Genomic DNA, 19,871 nt, shown 5'->3' with positions numbered 1-19,871 from the left:
TTCCCACAATACAAAGTCAATAGAGCATTGGATTGTTTTTTTCCCAGGTGGCCGTGGTTTTCAGATTATGACGCGTGTCGCTCTGTCTCTATGGTCACATCAGCCACAGCTACCAGAGGGAGATCAACAAAACACTCCCAGAAGTTTCATAACAACTGTCCATATTAATGCACGCCTCAAAACATTCATCAACCAATCAGGTTCAAGCATTCAACAGCACCCTAGAATCATATTATTCAATTTGACTGAGCCTGCAATACTATTTTAACATCATCAGTACAATTTGTTTCTAAATGTGAAGGTAATTCTATGTTGATTTATAATGAAATAACTTGCCAGATGTAGTTTTGTTGTTTCCCTGATAGCCCACATTCATAATAGCATTTTATGGTTCTTAATATCACAGACTAGTATTTAAAGGTCTAAAATAATAATAATAATAAAAAATGTTTAAATACGGGATTAAACAGACCAAGCCTTAGTGTAATGATGGGTCAGAAGCATGCAAATCCATTTTGCAGCTTTTATTAAACAAACTCAGGGTCAGACAGACACGGTTCAGAGACAGCCCCGGAACAATAAAGACAATCCAAAAGAGTAATCAGTAGACAGCTAAAAGTTGGCAGCTAGCAGAGCGAAACAAGAGTAATTCAAAACAATACAGTCCAGGGGCAGGCAGTGGGGAATCAGAGGTAGATAAATAGAGGTAGATCAAATATAAAGGCTGGCTAATGGGTGACACCTGGGCAGGTGATCAGGCACGGGGTGTATGGGAAATGCAGTCAGAAAAGGTTAATACTGGCGAAACGGTGGTGATTGAACAGAGCCACAGAGAAACTGGAAATTGACACATTTATTTTAATCCATTATAATGTTTCTATCAGCCCATTATTTTGACCATTTGGTGTTTTGTGTTGCTAATGTCCAGTAACTTTCCTGGGGGTCATTTTGAACTTGTGAGATATTGATACAGACAGCATTCAGACATTTGAAAATTCATCATCAATTCAAACATGATCTCAAATTGATTTGTTATTGTGTTTTATTACTTTTGCACAAACAATCGAGTAAATCAAATGAAAGTAAAGTGAATCAATCAAATAAAACTAGAATTACATGTTCCTAATGAATCATATTTGAGAACGGTTCTTTTCAAATGAAAGGTTATTTTGATCATAATTGTAAAATTGACTGAGGTGACATTACAGCAGAAGCTGATTTCCATCAACACAAATAGCAGTTTATTAAAGATGAATAAATCCATTGCTGTAAATGAATGTCGAACAAAAGTCAACACATAAAATATACTATTAAATGCGTAAAAGCGTGGTTTGAAGTTTAATATACTATGGATACATTTATTCATATTCTAACAGTTTTCCAGTATACTTATGTATTTATTTTAGGCCGATGCTGATTAGGAAGTAGACCAGCACTGCATAATTTTTTTTTTGCAACCAATTATTTTTGTGATTTATTTGTTAATAAGGAACAACAAAGATGTGTGTTTTTTTGGATTGGATTACTGTGCTGAAATGACATATTAATGAAAAAGACAAGCAAAAGTAAATGTACAGATTTGACGCTGTAGTGGAAACACACCGTTAGGGGCCGTTCACATGTCGTGCTTCAAAACGTGTGGAAAACGCTAGGCGCGCCACTTTCTCCTTCTTTCCAAACCGCTCTGTAGCTTGTGCCTGGAAAAAACGAGCGCATTGTTTCCATTGTGCGTGCGCATACCGTGCGTCTACATTTGAAATAACGAACTTGAGCGCGCAAAAGACGCGACATGTGAACGGCCCCTTAGATAGTGTTCTAAGTAGTTTAGAACGCAAATTTATTTTGAAAAAAGAGCAACTTTTGGCATTAAACCACTGCTCTACATACGTCATCCGGTTTGATTGAAACATTTGGCTATGAGCTACGCACAGGCACATTTGATAGACATTCGTAGAGCCCAATAAACGGCTCTGGGCATTCGTAAACCACGCCTCAAATACGAGAAAATGAACATGTGGTTCCCAGTCCACGAATCATGACATCGTCATGACGTGGTTTGGCGTTAGCCAGGCTAGTTTCCTATCAAGATCAGTCTATCAAAATTGCTTCCCTGATAGCACATGTACATCTCGGAGACCTCTATTTGACGTCTGCATTCACATCTGAAAGACATCTGAAGGACGTAGTTTGCTCATCTGCAATACATCTATTAGATGTTTCCCATCAGATGTCAAATAGAGATCTATTTGATGTCTTTAAGATGTTCTTGAATCAGATTGTAGGTAAAACTGACATCTCACAGACATCTGCCAGACGTTTGTACACAGCAGATGCTTTCCAGATCATAAGATCTTTAACAGACATCTTGCAGATGTACGTGTGCTATCTGGTACGCATTTGATTTAGAACATGCGAATCAACGTACATAAGTTTCATCCCTGATAGCACACGTACATCTCGGAGACGTCTATTTGACATCTGCATTTACATCTGAAAGACGTAGTTTGCTCATCTGCAATACATCTATTAGACATTTCCCATCAGATGTCAAATATACGTCCATTAGATGTCTTCAAGATGTTCTTCAGTGTAGATAAAACTGACATCTTACAGACATCTGCCAGACGTTTGTACACAGCAGATTTTTTCCAGATCAAGAGATCTTTAACAGACATCTTGCAGATGTACGTGTGCTATCTGGGATAGTAACAAATTGCACATTTACATCTTTAGTTTGCAATCACGACTTTAAAAGTGGGAATAGTTAAATTGACCTTACCATCCAGTGGTGATTGTGTAAGAGAACAGAGTTTTGTTGTTTAGGTCACGTACAGTAGCAGTAAACATTATATGTGACCCTGGACCACAAAACCAGTCATAAGGGTTAATTTTGTTTTATTGAATTTGAGATTTACATCATCTGATCAATAAGCTTTCCATTGATGTATGGTTTGCTAGGATAGAACAATATTTGGCCGAGATACAGCAAAATCTGGAATCTGAGGGTGCAAAAAATCTAAATACTGAGAAAATCGCCTTTAAAGTTGCCCAAAGTAAGTTTTTAGCAATGTATATTACTAATAAAAATCTTTACTTAATATCTTAAAGTTTTTTGGCATAAAAGAAAAATCGATCATTTTGACCCAATTAATGAATTGTTGGCTATTGCTACAAAAAAATCCTGTGCTACTTAAGACTGGTTTTGTGGTCCAGGGTCACATATTTCCTCATCTCATGCACAACAACTCTATATCCACCATGTTTGTCCGTCATCCAGTCACTTATTTCCGGGAAACACTCGGATTTTTTTTTTTATTCGTTTTATGAAAAGAGACAATTTAGAAAGTCATCCTATGCATTTGCTATATTAATGAAATTTCCAGTGTATTTATTAAAATATTCTTCATTACATACATATGCATCACTAACGATCTAACATGAGCCAATCACAGCCATCTGTTGTCAGGATGGACCAATCACAGTCGGGATGGCGCTTATTATTTGATGGTTCACGGGCAAATTGAAACCAAAAATGTGAATTTGTCATGTGAATAGATCGCTGTAAACCAAAACACTGCCTCAGTCTCATCTATCGGTAAGTCCAGCATGTCCTGCTCATAACTTATACGATGCTGTCATATAATGTCACGATATTAGATGTATGAGTGCGTGTGTTTGATATACCGAACTCGAGTTTACTGCGAGGTGTTTACTCGAGGAAATTTACGAATAGTGTTTATCATGTTTATTTCTGTATTTATATTACATATGTGTGCCTGTATGCATGCATGCCATATTAAATACGTTTCTGCAAAATCTAAATGTAATGTATTAAGACATCAGTTAGTGAGAGTGGATAAAGCTTCTGTTTACGAGCAATTATTATTCATTTAATATTTACATTACATAGTACAATAAAGAATAAACAGTAAATGAATTAGAGAGAGTTTAAGGGACGGAATCAGGAAAGCTTAACAAAGCAGGACTCTGACTAAACTCTATCTCTTGATTTTTTGACTGTCTCTTTCTTTCCATACACACGCCACATTTCAGCCTCTGAGTGCAACAACATCATGAGAAAAAAACTGCTCTGACTGGTTTGAAATTCTTTAACATTCCAGAGGCAGAGAAAGAACAATCAGTGTTTACTTAATGCTGTTAAACTCTGTACATTAGCTTGCTTTCCAGATAGATACTGCAAGATGTCTGTTAAAGATCTCTTGATCTGAAAAGCATCTGCTGTGTACAAACAGCTGGCAGACGTCAGTAAGATGTCAGTTTTACATTCATTCTAATTCATAAATTAGAGTATTGCAGATAAGCAAACTGTTTTGCAGATGTAAATGCAGATGTCAAATAGACATGTATGTGTGCTATCAGGGTTATTTTGCTCTCAAAGGAGCATCATGTATTTCTCAATTAAGCCTTCGATTGCAACAGTTCTGCAATTACCTTTCCACATAAATGTTCAAAATTGGCCAACAATGCAAAATGATGCATTGCAAGTCATTTGTTCTTTTGTTACGTGACGTGACAGCTTTGACAGCTACGGAAATTAGTGATGAACAACGAAGAATATTTTAATAAATACACTGGAAATGTCATTTATAACTCAAAAGTATTTCATAATCATTATATTGTTCACCTGTTTTGATTCACTGTGGTTTTGCACAGGTACAGGTTTGAGATTCAGAAACCAGAATGTCCCACACGGTCATACCAGTGAACTCTTCAACGCTCGTCATCCAGTTTCAACCACCAACACAGACAACACCTCTTACGACGGTGACAAATGCTCCTGTGCCTGTTTATGTACAACAGGTGGCAGGAGTCTCACCTTTTCATGGACCTCAGGCATTTCTGAAAGGCCAACCGAAAGCCCTTGGGGTAAGAAATGTCTCATAAACCTAAATAATCAATCTTTCTGTGTGTATATGTTGCCTAAGTTTATCATTTACAGAGTAAAATAGACAACTTTACAGCATGTCAGTGATGGAGAATAATGTTTTAGGAGTTGAAAACTACCAAAAAATGTGAAGTAATCCAATCTCCCAAATTGGACATTTGCACATGGTAGTTCCACACTTGCAGAATATACTTCTGGGGATATACAATCATAAGTCCATAACTACAGCTGCCATAAATTGATATTATGTATTTTACATTGTTCCCCTTTATGAAGTCCTACTCAGACTGTAAATTCTTTTCTTTTTTATAACAGGCGGTCCAGATAATGATCGGTGTGCTGACTTTCCTGTTTGCCATTGTCTCTACAGTTCATGCAGAAATCATCTTTGTCATTAGCGGTGTTCCTTACTGGGGATCTATCATCGTAAGAAACAATTGTACAATTAAGTGTTCTGTCTTTTGTGATGCAAGCTACATATTTCAAAAGAATCAAATTGTTGTCTTTCTCTTCTCAGTACATTACTGCTGGCATACTCTGCATTGCTGCAGAAAATAACATTAATTCACCCTCCAGTTTGTGTTTGGTATGTACAAAGGCAGTGGTGCTTGGACCATGACCATGACACTCCAGATATTTTTCCAACTACATCAGGGGTGGCGAACCTGTTTGGTATAATGAGCCAAAAAAAAAAAATTTAATCACTGCAAAGAGCCACACAACAGATGTGCAAACAACAGTATATATGTCACAATATATATATAAAGCAATAGTTTTCATGGATTTAAATTAGCCTACCTCCTTTTACTTGACTCAGTGGGACACCTGACATTCCTTGGTTTCCACAATCTATTCAGGTCTGGCTCGTATTCAGTTGTGGCTACTAGTAGTAGCTCTTTCACATTTGTTTCAGTAAGAACAGAGCGATGCTTTGATTTCACTAGTTTCAGTGTCGGATAAAAGTGATTCACAGACATAAGTTGACCCAAACATTGAAAATAGTTTGAGTGCAGCCCGTTTGACATTGGGATATCTGTGAAAGGGCACAGTCTTCCAAAACTCCACAGTTCCTTCCCTCAGAATACTTTTAAGTCTGTCATCCTCAGAAAGTTCGATCATTTCAAGCTGAGATGCTGCTTCATCTTCCACTAAAGGGGCCTGATTCAGCAGTGAATGGGTTGATCAGAAATGTAGGCTGGAGAATCTGTCCTCAAAACTTTCAAGATTTTCAAGCAGCGTGGCATACCGTGCAGTACTCCCTTTTACAACCTCTGCTTCTTGTCCACTTGCCTTCAACAAGGTTGGAAAATGTGTAAAGTCTCCCTTTTGTAGATGTGTCTTGAACAGCTTGAGTTTGTTGACAAATGCAAAAACACTCTGCACCAGGTCAGGCAGCATCTTTAACTTCCCTTGTAGATCCGCATTCAGTTCATTCAGATAATGCAGCAGGTCGACCAAAAAAGCCAAATCTGAAATCCACTGGGGATCATGTAGCTCAGGATAGTCCTTATGTTTCTCTGCGAGGAACAGCTTCACTTGGTTCAAGAGCTCAAAGAAACGAGAAAGCGCATTTCCTCTTGAAAGCCATCTGACGGCACGGTGAAGAAGCAGATCAGATGGACATGTGCGTATAAAATTGACCATTTCCAGCACAGGTTTCATGATGTGGTCTAAGTTCAGTTTTTTAGACACCAAGTGCTCTTGATGGATAATACAGTGAAAAGTCCAAAATTCTGGAAAACGGTCATCAGCTTTACACAGGCCTACAAGACCTTTCTCGGATCCCAGCATGGCTGGAGCTCCGTCCGTGACTATTGCTGTTAGTTTTGATAACTGCAGATTTGATTTCTCAACAACAGTCATCAGTGTCTCTTTCAGATCAATGCCACGAGTTCTGTCTTTCAGCGGCACTATGTCAAGCAGCTCTTCCTTAACTGTGCAGTCTTCTGACACAAACCGTACAAATATTGCCAATTGTGGCTTGTCTTGAACATCGCAGGACTCATCCAACGCAATGCTAAAATACTGGCACTTATGAAGATCTGACAGTAAATGTGTTTCTACTGAATTGTCAGTGTCCGATATTCTCTGTTCAACAGTGTGACAGTTAAAGGTCCTTTACTGAACGTTTCAAATTTTCATTTTCGGGACAAAGAATAGCAACAGCATCACTGAGGCACTTTTTAACAAACTCTCCTTCAAGGTATGGGTTTTTTGCACGAGCAATGTTCCATGCTAGCTGATATGATGCTAATGCGACCGTCTCTGAATGCTTAGTAAATTTTCGGAAAAGCTGAGTTTGCTTTTCTGCTTGACCTTTCAGTGTCTTTACCTTGTGCTTGCCAAGTTCACTGCCTTTGGGAAATTCCCGGGCTACAGCAGAATGGAGAGAGGTGAAATGGCGCTCGAGATTTGAAGCCTTAAAATGCGACAACGAAGTCAAGCAGAATAGCTTTCCATTTCTTTCAACAAAAAATATCAATCCTCCCATTCAATTAAAAAAGTTTTGCGCTCATCTTCGTATTTACATTTAGCTGTACGCTTTCCTGACTCTGCCATGACGATTGATATAAACGAACTGCACGTCACTGGTGTTAGCCAATTGGCTCATGTATGTTAAATCGCGTGGGAGGTTGAGTAAAATAAAAATAAAGATCCAAATTAGATTCGGCAAATGCATTGAAATACATAACCATTTATTGCAAAATTGTTCAAAAGTTTCAACATTTTAAAAATAAACTGCGATTGTAAACACAGAACATGTGGACGGATTGAAGAGCCGCACAAGAGCAATGAAAGAGCCGCAAGCGGCTCGCCACCCCTGATCTACATGAACACGTTAACACAATGTTTTATAGTTCTCACTAATTTATTCATTGGTTTAACATTGTTTTTCTTTTTCTGCCTGTAGGTGAACGCTTCACTTGGAATGAACATTCTCAGTACTATAACCGCAGGCATTGCCATTATTTTACTTTCACTGGATATAGCAATAGGGCCATACACTTACTGCGAGAACTATGACTGTGATGCATTAGTGAGAATGTATAAGGTATGTCATCAACCTTTGTATTCACATTTATTTAGTAAATTACTATAAGATCACTGTGTGGCCAGTACAGTTGCAGTTGCAGAGTCTTTAAGGGATAGTTTACCCAATGGACCCCAAGGATAGATTCTGGACTGCTGAGCATTCAGTGTACCATTGATTTTCTTACTTTTAATTGTGTTAATGTTGATTTTTCTCCCAGACTCTTTTCATGGGAATCAGAGGTGTATTGTTGGTTTTCGCCTTGCTTGAGTTCATCATCTCCATCTGTCTGTCAGCATTTGCCTGCAAAACTAAGTCCTGCTGTCATCCTGATCAGGTTAGTAATGAGCCGAATCAGGGGTTCCCAAACTGTTTTTTTTTTAAATAGGCTTACTTCAACATTAAGGAATACAGTTAGCTAGTGTGCCATTCCAAACACAGCTAATGTATTAATCAAAACCCAGACGTATGTCTGCAAGATGTCTGTTAAAGATATCTGCTGTGTACAAACATCTGGCAGACGTCTGTAAGATGTCAGTTTTGCCTACATTCTAATTCATAAACATCTTAAAGATATGCTTCAACTTGAGGCCTGAGTTAAACTGTTGTGTTTTCTGATAGGCATTTTCTCCCCCTAATAAGCCTAAAAAAGGTAATAATTACAAACCTGCTCCACTTAAAATAAACCCCTTTACACTTCATACTGTGCTTGGGAATTAGCACATTTAAGCCTAAAGCAGGGCTGCCCAACCCTGTTCCTGAAGATCCTCTTTAAACCCTGATCAAACACAACTGTCTGTAATGATCAAGTGCTCCTTCAGAACTTAATTACAGTGCCTTGCATTTTGTTTTGTTGCAGCATTATGTTAAACTGATTTAAATTATTTTTTTCCTCACATCAATTTACACTCCATACACCAAAATGAAAAAGCACAAAACCAGATTTGCATATTTTACAAACGTATTAAAAATAAAAACACTGAAATAAGTAGATTGCATAAGTATTCATACCCTTAACTCAGTACATAATTGAAGCAGCTTTACAGCCTCAAGTCTTTTAGGTCTGATGTGACAAGCTTTGCACATCTGCATTTGGCAATTATCTGCCATTCTTTGCCTCACCTTTTCACCTCTCGAGCTCTGGCAGACATTTTCTAGAGTCCTAGTTGTTCCAATCGTCTTCCATTATGGAGAATGCTTCTGTCAACCTTCAATGCAGCAGATTTTCTGAACTCTTCTCTAGATCATCGCCTTAATGCAAGTCTGTCACTGAGCTCTGCAGCCAGTTATCTTGGTTTTTGCTCTGATCTGCATTTTCAGCCGTTAGACCTTTTCTGAGAGCTGTGTGCCTTTCTAAATCAATCTCATTCAAATTAATTTGCCACAGTTTAACTCTACTCTAAGTGTAGGAACATCTAGAAGCAATATGAATGCTCCTCAGCTAAATTTTGAGTGTCCCAGAAAAGAGTATGAATACTTATGCAACAGGATCTTTTCAGTTTTTTTATTTTTAATAAATCTGCACAAATGTTAAAAACTTATTTTTTTGCTTTGCCATCAAGGAGTAGGGAGTGTAGATTGATGTGGGGAAAAAGTAATTTAAAATAGTTTAACATAAGGCAGCAACATAACAAAATGTGAAAAAAATGAAGGGGTATGAATAATTTCGCAAGACACTGTAGTTGGTTCATCTGTGTTTGTTCAGAGTTGGAGCTGAACTCTGCAGGAAGGTAGATCTCAGGGAACAGGGTTGGGCACCCCTGCTCTAATGATTTATTTGCTTTAATTCATTTACTTCTTTTCTACTTAGATGCGCATTTAGGCCATTTCTGGGAAAGTAAAACACTCTCAAAATAAATTTAAAATTTAGTTTAAGTTTTAGTTTAATTTTCACTGAGAGGGTTCAGTACTCTGGCTGAAGGGGTATTGTAATATTAAAACTTTACGACCCTTTTGAAAAATACAGGCTGGTTGGCTGGTCTTAGCTGGTCAGCAGGCTGGTTTTAGAGGGGTTTTGGCCACTTTCCCAGCCTGACCAGACTAGCCAGGCTGGGAGACTAGCTAAAACCAGCTAAGACCAGCCAGCCAGCCTAGGCTGGATTTTGCTGTTTTTCAGCAGGGGAGTGTCACATTTGTAGACTCAGAAGTTGTTGTTTAAATAGTATGCCAGTATGTGCTTTAAGCCAATATAATAATTCTGAGTCAGTTCCCTACTTATTAATATTTTATTTCATAACATTTCTTGTTTTTGTTGTTCAAACTCCCTTTCTTGTAAAACCCATTTCTTTCATGCCATGAAAACAAAAAAAAGACAGATTAAAGTCATATTTTGAGAATAAAGTTGAAATATTTTAAGAATAAAGTCGAAATGTTTCGAAATGAGAATAATGTTGAAAAATTTAACCAGAATCGATATAAGTATATGTGGGAGTATTAGCAGAAATCATACAATATTTTGTATTTTGTGTATTTTTGTATTTTGTATTTTTGTTTTTTTGTATATTTTGTCTAACATTAATTCTTACAATAATGGGTTTTTCATAACAAAACATTTGTTTCATTAAATTATACTGTTTTCTTTGCAAAAGTTCCACCACCTCGGCCTACTCCGCAAAAACGCTTGTGACGTCAAATCTTTGTATTCCTTTTTATTGTATGTTTAAAAACAACAATAAATTGTTTTAAAGCTGTTACAGAGGCGTTGAGAGGTAGATCCAAATGCAGCTTTATTGACAGACGTGGTCAAAACAGGCAGGGTCAATCACCAGCAAACAGGAATATCAAGGGCAAGACAAAAACGTAATCCTATAAAGACAGGCGAGGGTCGAAATCCAGATGAGCAGTCCAATGTAACACAGGAAAACAAACAAAGAAAACAAGGCAAAACTATGACTAAACTAAGATTGAAAAAACAAGAACGGGGGTGTTAAGTTTACCAAATAAATAGGGCTGGGTAAAAAATATCATTCTCCGATTTTAGTCGATCTTCAGTTTAACGCAACGATATCAATTCGGGAAATCCCCGAATCGATTCTTAATGCACGTGCTTCACGTAAGAGGATATGAATATTCCCCTCTCGTCCTGAAGGTGTCACTAGTGTTCCTGCTGAGAGAGTTTTCTCAACTGTTGGTGATCTAATCACAGCGCAAAGGAGCTATCAGAACATGTTGATCAGCTGCTTTTTTTTGCAGAAAAATCTGGTTATCAAAAATGATAAGGCTGTAGATAAGAACTGTTAGTTTTATAGACAGTTAGAATGCTTTGTATACGCAGACAAGGGCTTATAATGGGCCTGTTTTGAATTTAGAAAAATGTTTCATTTCTTAAACATGTTTGAAGTTCTTAATAGATTTCACAGTTGCACATTTACAGTCTTTTTATTTTCTTACAGTAATGTGCATTTTGCAGTTTGTTTACATGGTGTACAATGGATGCACATATTTATGACTTCCTGTTACAGTGTTCATTTAAAATAAAAGTTGTTTAAAATAAACAACTGTGTGCACCCTATTATTAATGTATGTGTAAGTAGGAGAGTTTCAGTTACAAGCATTTATATCAAAATATGGATCCCATGTCTGCAAAACTAACATTTTAAATGAAATATTGATAGCTAATCGATATCGAATCGAATCGAATCGGAATCGAATTGAATCGAAACCATAAAAATTAGAATCGAATCGAATCGCCGAATTGGTCACAATACCCAGCCCTTATTTCAGCCCTTTATAGGCTTATTTCAGTTAGTCTGACTTATTTTGAGCCAAATCAAGTGACAATAAATCAGACTAACTAAAATAAGCCTGGCTTATTTGGTCAATTTGTTTTATGGAACACCCCTCAGAACTATGGCTAGGGCTAGGGAAAAACAACAAGGGAAACTAGGAAACTGCTTGGTAAGGCTAGCTAGGAGCAAAACAATACTTGACGGTGTGTGTATGGCATGGGCTTGCTTAAATGGCTGACAAACAGGAAGTAACCAGCGAAGCAGCAGTGGGAGCAGCAACAGTTAGTGAGGGGCAAGGCTCCCTCTGCTGGTCTGGTGTAACAAAAGCAGTGGTTCTCAAAGTGTGGTTTGAGTACCACTATTGGTACTCAGAGGAATTGTTAAGTTAAATATAAATTAACGTTAAAACACAATACATTTAATCTTTATTTGAGTAAAGTTTGTAAGCACTGTGCAGTGTTAATGTTCAAACTGTGTATTTACAATGTTAAAGTGGCTGCAAACAATAAATATTGAGCCACTGATCTGCAGAGATTGATTAAGTGTGAGTCTGTGCATCTCTCAACAGTCTTCGGCAGGTGCATCTCTACGAATCGCAGTAGTAGAGTCTACTAATAGCAGAGTTTAACTGTTTCAAGAATAGCAACATTAGCATTTGTTGTGAAATGTTATGTAGCTTTCACTTTTGAAATTAGGAAATCCAGATGAAGGCCTAAGGCCGTGTTCACACTTGGCGTCCTTTTCCAAACTGCCAGCGTCTGTTTTACATTGTAATCCTATGGAGTAAACCGTCTTTTCAAAAAAGCCCTGAGCGATTTTTTAAACGCCACCGCCGGCGTCTTTTTCTGCAGCTCAGAGCGTCTTTTTAAGTTGAAAAAAGTTGAACTTTTTTGAAGAAAACGCCCTACATCAGGCGCTTTTTTGACAGCTGACCAATGACAAGCGAGTAGCGGGACCTATCGTTTCCATAACAACAAAAACAACAAGAAAAAAAAAACTGGAGAAGTCGCCGGTAAATAAACTTATCGTACTAGTTTCGGAGCACAAGGAGTTGTATGATATGAGTAAACAACTCTATCATAATATACATCACAAAGAGGCTCTTTCTCGACATTCCTTCACCACACAGCACTACGCTACTGTTGCAGCTGTTGTTATAGCAACTAAAGACGCGCTCGGCTGCTTTTTGTAACAGAACGCTGCCAGCTTTTTTTTTTTTTTTCTAAAAAAACGACCTAGTCAACTTTTTCTTGTCAAAAAAGACGCCAAGTGTGAACGCGGCCTTAGGTTCCACACTGGAACATTTCAAAAGCATTTCTGTCTTTTGCTTTCTCCAGTTCCATTTAAAATACAATGAGGTTTATAAACCTGTGATACTGAAACTGTCTGCTGGTGTTATTGCTTTTATGGCATTTCACAGTAAAAGGCATAAAACAGTACTTGTGTATTTTTTTAGGTGCAGTATGCTCCTTTACCTCCACAGCCCTCTGATTTCAGGCCCAGTCATTTGCATGGTCTTAATAGCTCAGAGGTAGGAGAAACCTAAACCTGAAATGTAGTTGGACTTTGAGTAAAATGGTACTCATTAATAATACTAATATATATGAGCGCTATAATTGCTATATAATATTATCAATACAAAAGTAATCATTAAACTGATCATTCTTTTTTTTTTCTTGAAGATCCCTGTGGCCAGCAGCACTTCCATTTCTCACCAGCCTGCAGAAATTCCTCCACAATACAATGAATCCAAATAAATATGAATAAGTGGACAGTGTTTACTTATGAAACAAAAACATATAGAAATGTATTGGAAAATGTAATGCAATATATATTAAGTAGTACACTTCCATACATGGGGAAACTACGGTTTATATTTTTAAGTGTATTGCAATATATTCATGGACTATGTATGCTTAAATATTGATACCTAAAAACATACACTACAAAACTATACACTTTTTTCATGTAATAGCTTTTTTTAAGACACTTAATGCTTGGGTTTACATATGGCTGGACACATTTTTAAACTTTAAACATTTTTATTTCTTCATTGTTTGCGTAATAACATGTTATATATAAAAATATGTGCGGTGTATAAAAGGAAAGTGTTTACTGAAAACAATCATTAAAAGTGTTTTTGGGCTATTGGAACTCTAGTTAAAATCATGGCAACATGGTGGATGGAAAATGATATGTGCTTTATGTGTTATATGAATACAAGTATATAACAATATGTTCCTCATAATTGTAATGTTGTAAGAATGAAATACACTGAATATTGCTTATTCATAAACAAATGGCTTTTTCTTAATCAAAGCAGGAAAATGTTGAAAAAGGTTTGTGATGACTGACCAGAACTGACTAAAACACAGGACTATATACAGTATTACACAGAATTACTAGAGACGACAGCAATAATCAAAAAATTAACATTTATTATTAAGCAGGAACACACGGACAAAATACAAGACAAATTGAATTTATTTGGGTGAATACAGCATAGTTTACAAAAGCCTATTACACACATATAAATTCGTTTAACAAGCATTTTAGACATTGAAAATGTAACATTTTCCAGCTGTTTCAGATAACCGCAAGGGGGCGCTGTTGTACCTGCATTGCCCTTATTTTCAAATGACATTACTTTGCTGATGTATCCATTACTTTAAGTCATATCAGCGCAACAATTCAACAAAAATGTATTTTAATTTCAAAGCTAAAAATGACAGCCCAGTCACATTTTGGTTTTACATAATGTGATAAAGGATGGCCAAAAGACATTAACACGCCAATGTGTCAATTATGAATGAGAGAAATATCAGCTAAACACCACTGTTGTTGCATGGCGGAGCAAACAGTTTAGGAGGCCAAGGCGAATCGGGGAGCTCGGGTGTTTATGGCAGAGTAGTCAGTTCAGGAGGCCATGGTGGAGCAGGAAGCCCGGGCATATGGGAATTAGGGTTCTACTCGCCCAGAAGAGTTCAGGATGAGCCAGCTCTGGAGGGCTGGACAGGACCAGTGGAGACAAAGGAGACTCAGGAGGGCTGGACGGGACCAGTGGAGACAAAGGAGACTCAGGAGGGCTGGACGGGCCCAGTGGAGACAAAGGAGACTCAGGAGGGCTGGACGGGACCAGCGGAGACGTAGGAGACTCAGGAGGAGACGTAGGAGAAAGGATCGGTCCCAAAAACTCCAGAGGGAGTACCATCCACAAACTCCATCTTAATCGGGGAATCAGGCGAGGCAACCATCTTAGCCGGGGACAAGGCGAGGCCTGCTGGCTTGCCATAGGAGAGGCCAACGGCGGACTTGAGTGCTGAATGGTGGCCGGCAGTTCTGGGCTGAGGACAAGGTGAGGAGCTTTGGCGGACTTGGTGAAGCTTGGAACTAACGGAGGGAGCAAGCTTATTGGAGCAGCATGCGGAGGACGCTGGCTTGTGGTGAGCTGGAGTGTCCACAAGCTTTTGGACAAGAGGAGGATCAACATTTGAATTACTTAGATCAAGGACATGGTGAAAGCAAGTATCAATCGTTGAATCACTTCAGCTGACCAGATGTAATACATTCAGATATTCCTCCACATACTGCTGCAACGGCCTTCCCTCCTGCTGGAAATCCAAAAGATAGTCCTCAGCCCAGTTCATCTTTAGGGTCCAGTCTTATGTCACAGGTTGTGGGAGGTGGGGAGCATGAGGGAGCGCAATGGAGCCAGGAAGACAGACAAATAGCATTTTAATGAATCTACCAGGAGAAAACCAAGGAGAAAACAACCTGATAATGGAAACATGACATTTAGACTGGACAAAAAGAAAGGGACAAGTACGAACTTAAATACACAGGATTATTAAACAGAAAACCCAGAACAAGAACACAACACTGACATAACCCTGACAGAAAGGAAGAGATGATAATTTAGTAGATGTTTTCGAAATATTCATTAATAATCTGTATGTACAGTAGCGTATTCTTCCTAATGTAAGATTAATGGTCACTTGAGGGTGCTCTAAGAGGGCAGTCATGATCTAATGGTTAATACTCTACTGGAGAACTAGAGGCAGGCACTGCCAAGACCCTAATGGCCACTCGCAATAATGCAGGAAGGGTGTTCCTGTTCATAGCCCAGAACAACAGGGCATTCTGTCCTTCAGAGAAGTCAATGTAGTGACTCAGCTGATGTGCTGGAGTCATCCCAATTTCTCTTCTGATAGGCTCAGGCTGCAAACAGCTCCACCTCGTGGCCAAAAGTAGAAACAAAATAAAGTAGCTGGCACATACTCAGCAAGATTAATTCTTAATGTCACACCCTTGATCTCATTTGTTGTTCTGGTATAACTCCTTATAACTGCACTTGTCTTCTGGCTTGTCTATATCAGACCATTTTCTGGTGTCCTTTTGTTCTCAGTTGGCAGTCTTCAAGCTAAACCCATGTCATTCTATCACTTTACGGAATGTTAAAGGTGCCATAGAATGGAAAACTGTGTTTACCTTGGCATAGTTAAATAATAACACTTCACTACATGGACATACCATGAGTCTTAAACACCTACATTTCCTCCTTCTTATATAAATCTTGTGTTTGCAAAAGACCACTGAAAATAGGTCAATTCCAACAAAAGACAGACTGTTAAGAAACTTTCCTGGGATCGTTAATAGTTACGCCCCCAACATTTGCATCGCCCAATCATCATTAATGTCAGCACATCAGTAAAACAAGGCAAGCCACTTAAAGGACACGGTTAGCTTAATGCTAGCGCTAGCCTGTTACATTGCTATACATAGGATTTCACTTACCACATAAACAGAGAGATGACTGCACTGATGATGGTGAATGATGGAGAAATAACTGCGCTGATGATGGCGAATGATTTACAGATCTTGAGAATCACTGTCAAGCAGCTGAACTTGTGTGGTAAGCACTCTCTCAGCATTATAACGTTACACAGAGCACATGCATCACAGTAATCAGACTAAAATATCCGCGATTCAAAACGGCAGATTCAACAAACCGCATATAAAAAGCGGCTAGAGCTCCTAATTATATATATATATATATTTATATATATATATGTTTATTCATGTGCGAGCTATAGAGATGAGAAGCTCTGTGAAACATCCAATCAGAGCAGAGCTCGTTAATATTCATGAAGCTTCCAAATAAGGCAATAACAGAGCATTTCATTCTAGGGACAAATCCTAGGGTTGTAAATGGACCTGTAAAACCATTTCTGGAGATTTTTTGCCCTTTCCTATGCCATATACCTTCTATGTAGACATCAGAGAACAATTTAAAATATTCTCTCAATGCATTCTATGGCACCTTTAAGAACATTGATGTGTCTATTTTAGCTGATGAGCTTGCCAACTTTTCCAGCGAAATTGATTGTTCCACTGCACTGGTTTCCTATTGTAATAATGGACTGATTTTGATAATAAATACTGAAAATGAAAATGAAAACAGATTTTTGATGTTTCTGCACCTGTGAAAACTCAGATTGTTTCACATCACTCGATGTTTGACTGACCAGTCCCTGCACAGTATTGTACACTCCCATGATTTCAGCACCATCTGCTTCTGCGACAGAGAGGACAAAGTGAAAAACTCAAATCAACAAACCAAATGAATCAACTCTCAGTCTCTTGATCCAGAGCAACCAACAGGGGAGAGGCTAAAGGGGTGTCCGAGTGTCTAAAAAAAATCTGGTGTCAAACGACAAGCGCCCACACATGATCTGACCAATCATAACCACTATTTTGTCCAACAAACAAACCAGACAAGTAGATTAACGTTGCTGGACTTGAAACACCTTTTTGTGGTTGAAACAAGATTACTTCTGATGTTCAATCATGTTTATTTTGTGGTATAACTTAAAAATAGGTTCACGTGCCACTTGAACTAAGACGCTAGTGATTTGGCACAATACATTGAAGAAACAAAGAATCAAAAATTTTTTGCTTTGAATTTCTTTAAAAAAAAAAAAAAAAAAAAAAACATTTGAAAACTGAGGTTTTGTTTCATGCCTAAAGTAACCTGAGCTGCATTTCTCAAAAGAATTGTAAGCCAAGTTGATTGTAGAGACCATTGGTGGCAATGGTTCTAAGATCTACAATGCTTTTGGGAAACGCAGCCCTGCTCTGTCTTGTCTGTTGGCGTTTAAAACCTTGGGTTTCCTTAACCAAACTAAAATGATAGAGGCTGTCAAACGGCTAAAAGCAGAGAGTGCTAATGTCATCAGGGCCGAAGATGAAAGACCATCCACATCATCAAGCACTCAATCAACAGAAGCAACATGATCAAACCAACAGCTCACACCAAGCTCAAGTGTTTATTTATTTATTTTTGTATTACTTTATTTTAAAAAGTTGACCGTTGAGGTGTCTTATATTCAGTACAGTCACTCCCAATCAAATATATTTCTCCTCACACTTCTTAGGTTGAAACCTTTGGAGTCAATATAATTCAATATATGATAAGGTTTATACCAGATAAAGTATCAATAGCAAAATGAATATACTGTATATACACATATATTTAAAAAATAATTATATGATGAAATTGTATATGGTACTTTATGTTAAAACCATATATCCGAATAATAAACGTCCAATTTATATATCCATAACATTCGGTATTTCACATTTAATTTTAAGATGTTTAAAATGTGGCCACAGTTTCACAGACAAGGCTTAAAACTAGTCCCAGGCTAGCCTGAGCTGTTTCAACTGACTGATTTTAAAATAAATCAGTACCTTTGTTTTGTTTTAAAATAGACACCAGTAATGTTTTTTTTTTTTTTTTTTTCCGAAGGCACATTTATAAAAAATACTTCTAAATAATCCTGGGTTAGTCTGAACCCTGTCTGTGAAACCAGACCATGTTTTTTTTTTTTTTTTTTTTTGCTGCAGAAATACAGTTCTGTGATGAAACTGTAGATGGCGCAGGCAATCTAATATATAATCACATCATTCACATGCTTCAGCTGATTAGTTTCTTTTTCACAGCAGCCAATTAACATCTGCTCAGCATTTAAATACTCAGCTAGTGCTTGCTGCAGCAGTTACAAAGCACTTCAGAAACCCTTTACCTTCCCCAGCTCCACATGTATAGATCTGCTATGGGGTTATTTATGTGCAGCATAAGTATTTCTTAAATTTTTTACAGCAGTATGTTGCGAATGTATTCGTATAAGTCTAAAAGAGAGAAACATCTTTTTTATTTTATAAACTGCATAGTGCAAAGTGCATGTGCGAGTTAAAAACAGACAGACATGAGCAAGCAGAGGTTTTAGCACATTGCTATCTTCAGTGCTCACTTAAACAACATTCACCCTTTTTCTTAGTAGGTCAGCAATTAAAGTCAATCAGCTGGATGTAATTAACTCAGGTAGACCTCAATGTTCACAAGTTGAACTGCGAGAAAATCAGAAAAATCACACATATAGCAGAATGTTACAAGCATACAGCTGAATTAACTTAAATATGTCGGTACACTTAAATATAATTGATATACCAGATTAAGTAAACTTGTTGTTTAAGTACACTATATAAAAACAAATGTAACCTATTTGTGACTAAACTGCAAAAAAAAAAAAAAAAAAAATAGGCAGTGCCGGTCTAAGAGGCAGCTTCAGTTTCAGAGGAAGTTTAAGTTGGATAGGCAGTACTACTCTGAAGGGCTGTGTCAGTCTCAAAGACAGTGACACTCTGAGAGGCAGTGTTAGTTTGAGAGACCTTCTAAAAGGCAGTTTCAGAGACAGTGCCAGTCTAAGAGGCAGTGTTGTCTCAGAAGTAGTGCTGGTCTGAGAGTCAGTGGCAGTTTGAGAGGTATCGGCAGTCTCGGAGGCTTCGACAGGGTGAGAGGCACTATCAGTCCTAGAGGCATTGCCAGTCTCAAACGCATCGCCAGGCTCAGAGGCAGTAGCAGTCTTGGAGTCAATAACAGTCTGAGAGGCATTTCCAGTGCAAGAGGCATCTGCAGACTTAGAGACAGTTGCAGTATCAGAGACATTGGCAGTTTTAGAGACACTGTTGGTCTGACATCCTGTAGCAAAGCAAGAGGGCAATATTATACTATTAAATCTATTTCATTTTTATTTGTATAATGGTAACTGGGATTATACTGCACATTATTTTGAATTTAGTTGAATACTTCTCTCGAATGTTTACATTTAGCAAATATAATAACAGTTTTTAGTGTGTGTTCCTC

The 19,871-nt window shown here is 37.8% G+C and overlaps 1 protein-coding gene across 1 annotated transcript; it reads left to right on the top strand.

Moving 5' to 3' along the window:
• Positions 1-4,686: 4,686 nt before the first annotated feature.
• On the top strand, positions 4,687-13,965 carry LOC141333972 (membrane-spanning 4-domains subfamily A member 8-like). Its single transcript, XM_073839125.1, has 7 exons — positions 4,687-4,887; positions 5,222-5,332; positions 5,424-5,492; positions 7,818-7,958; positions 8,158-8,274; positions 13,122-13,196; positions 13,348-13,965. The coding sequence occupies exons 1-7, from the start codon at positions 4,702-4,704 to the stop codon at positions 13,420-13,422; spliced, it is 774 nt and encodes a 257-aa protein (XP_073695226.1). The 5' UTR covers positions 4,687-4,701; the 3' UTR covers positions 13,423-13,965.
• The last annotated feature ends 5,906 nt before the right edge of the window (positions 13,966-19,871 follow it).

Source organism: Garra rufa, chromosome 4 (genome assembly GCF_049309525.1).
Source record: "Garra rufa chromosome 4, GarRuf1.0, whole genome shotgun sequence".
Taxonomy (NCBI): domain Eukaryota; kingdom Metazoa; phylum Chordata; class Actinopteri; order Cypriniformes; family Cyprinidae; genus Garra; species Garra rufa.
Note: the sequence above shows the minus strand (reverse complement) of the source record. Positions and strands in the feature narration are given on the sequence as shown.

Bases quoted from the DNA above. Each gene is read 5' to 3' on its own strand.
- LOC141333972 (XM_073839125.1), top strand. From the start codon at position 4,702: ATGTCCCACACGGTCATACCAGTGAACTCTTCAACGCTCGTCATCCAG. The intron at 4,888-5,221 runs GTAAGAAATGTC...TTTTTATAACAG, and splicing joins GCCAACCGAAAGCCCTTGGG to GCGGTCCAGATAATGATCGG. The intron at 5,333-5,423 runs GTAAGAAACAAT...TTCTCTTCTCAG, and splicing joins CTTACTGGGGATCTATCATC to TACATTACTGCTGGCATACT.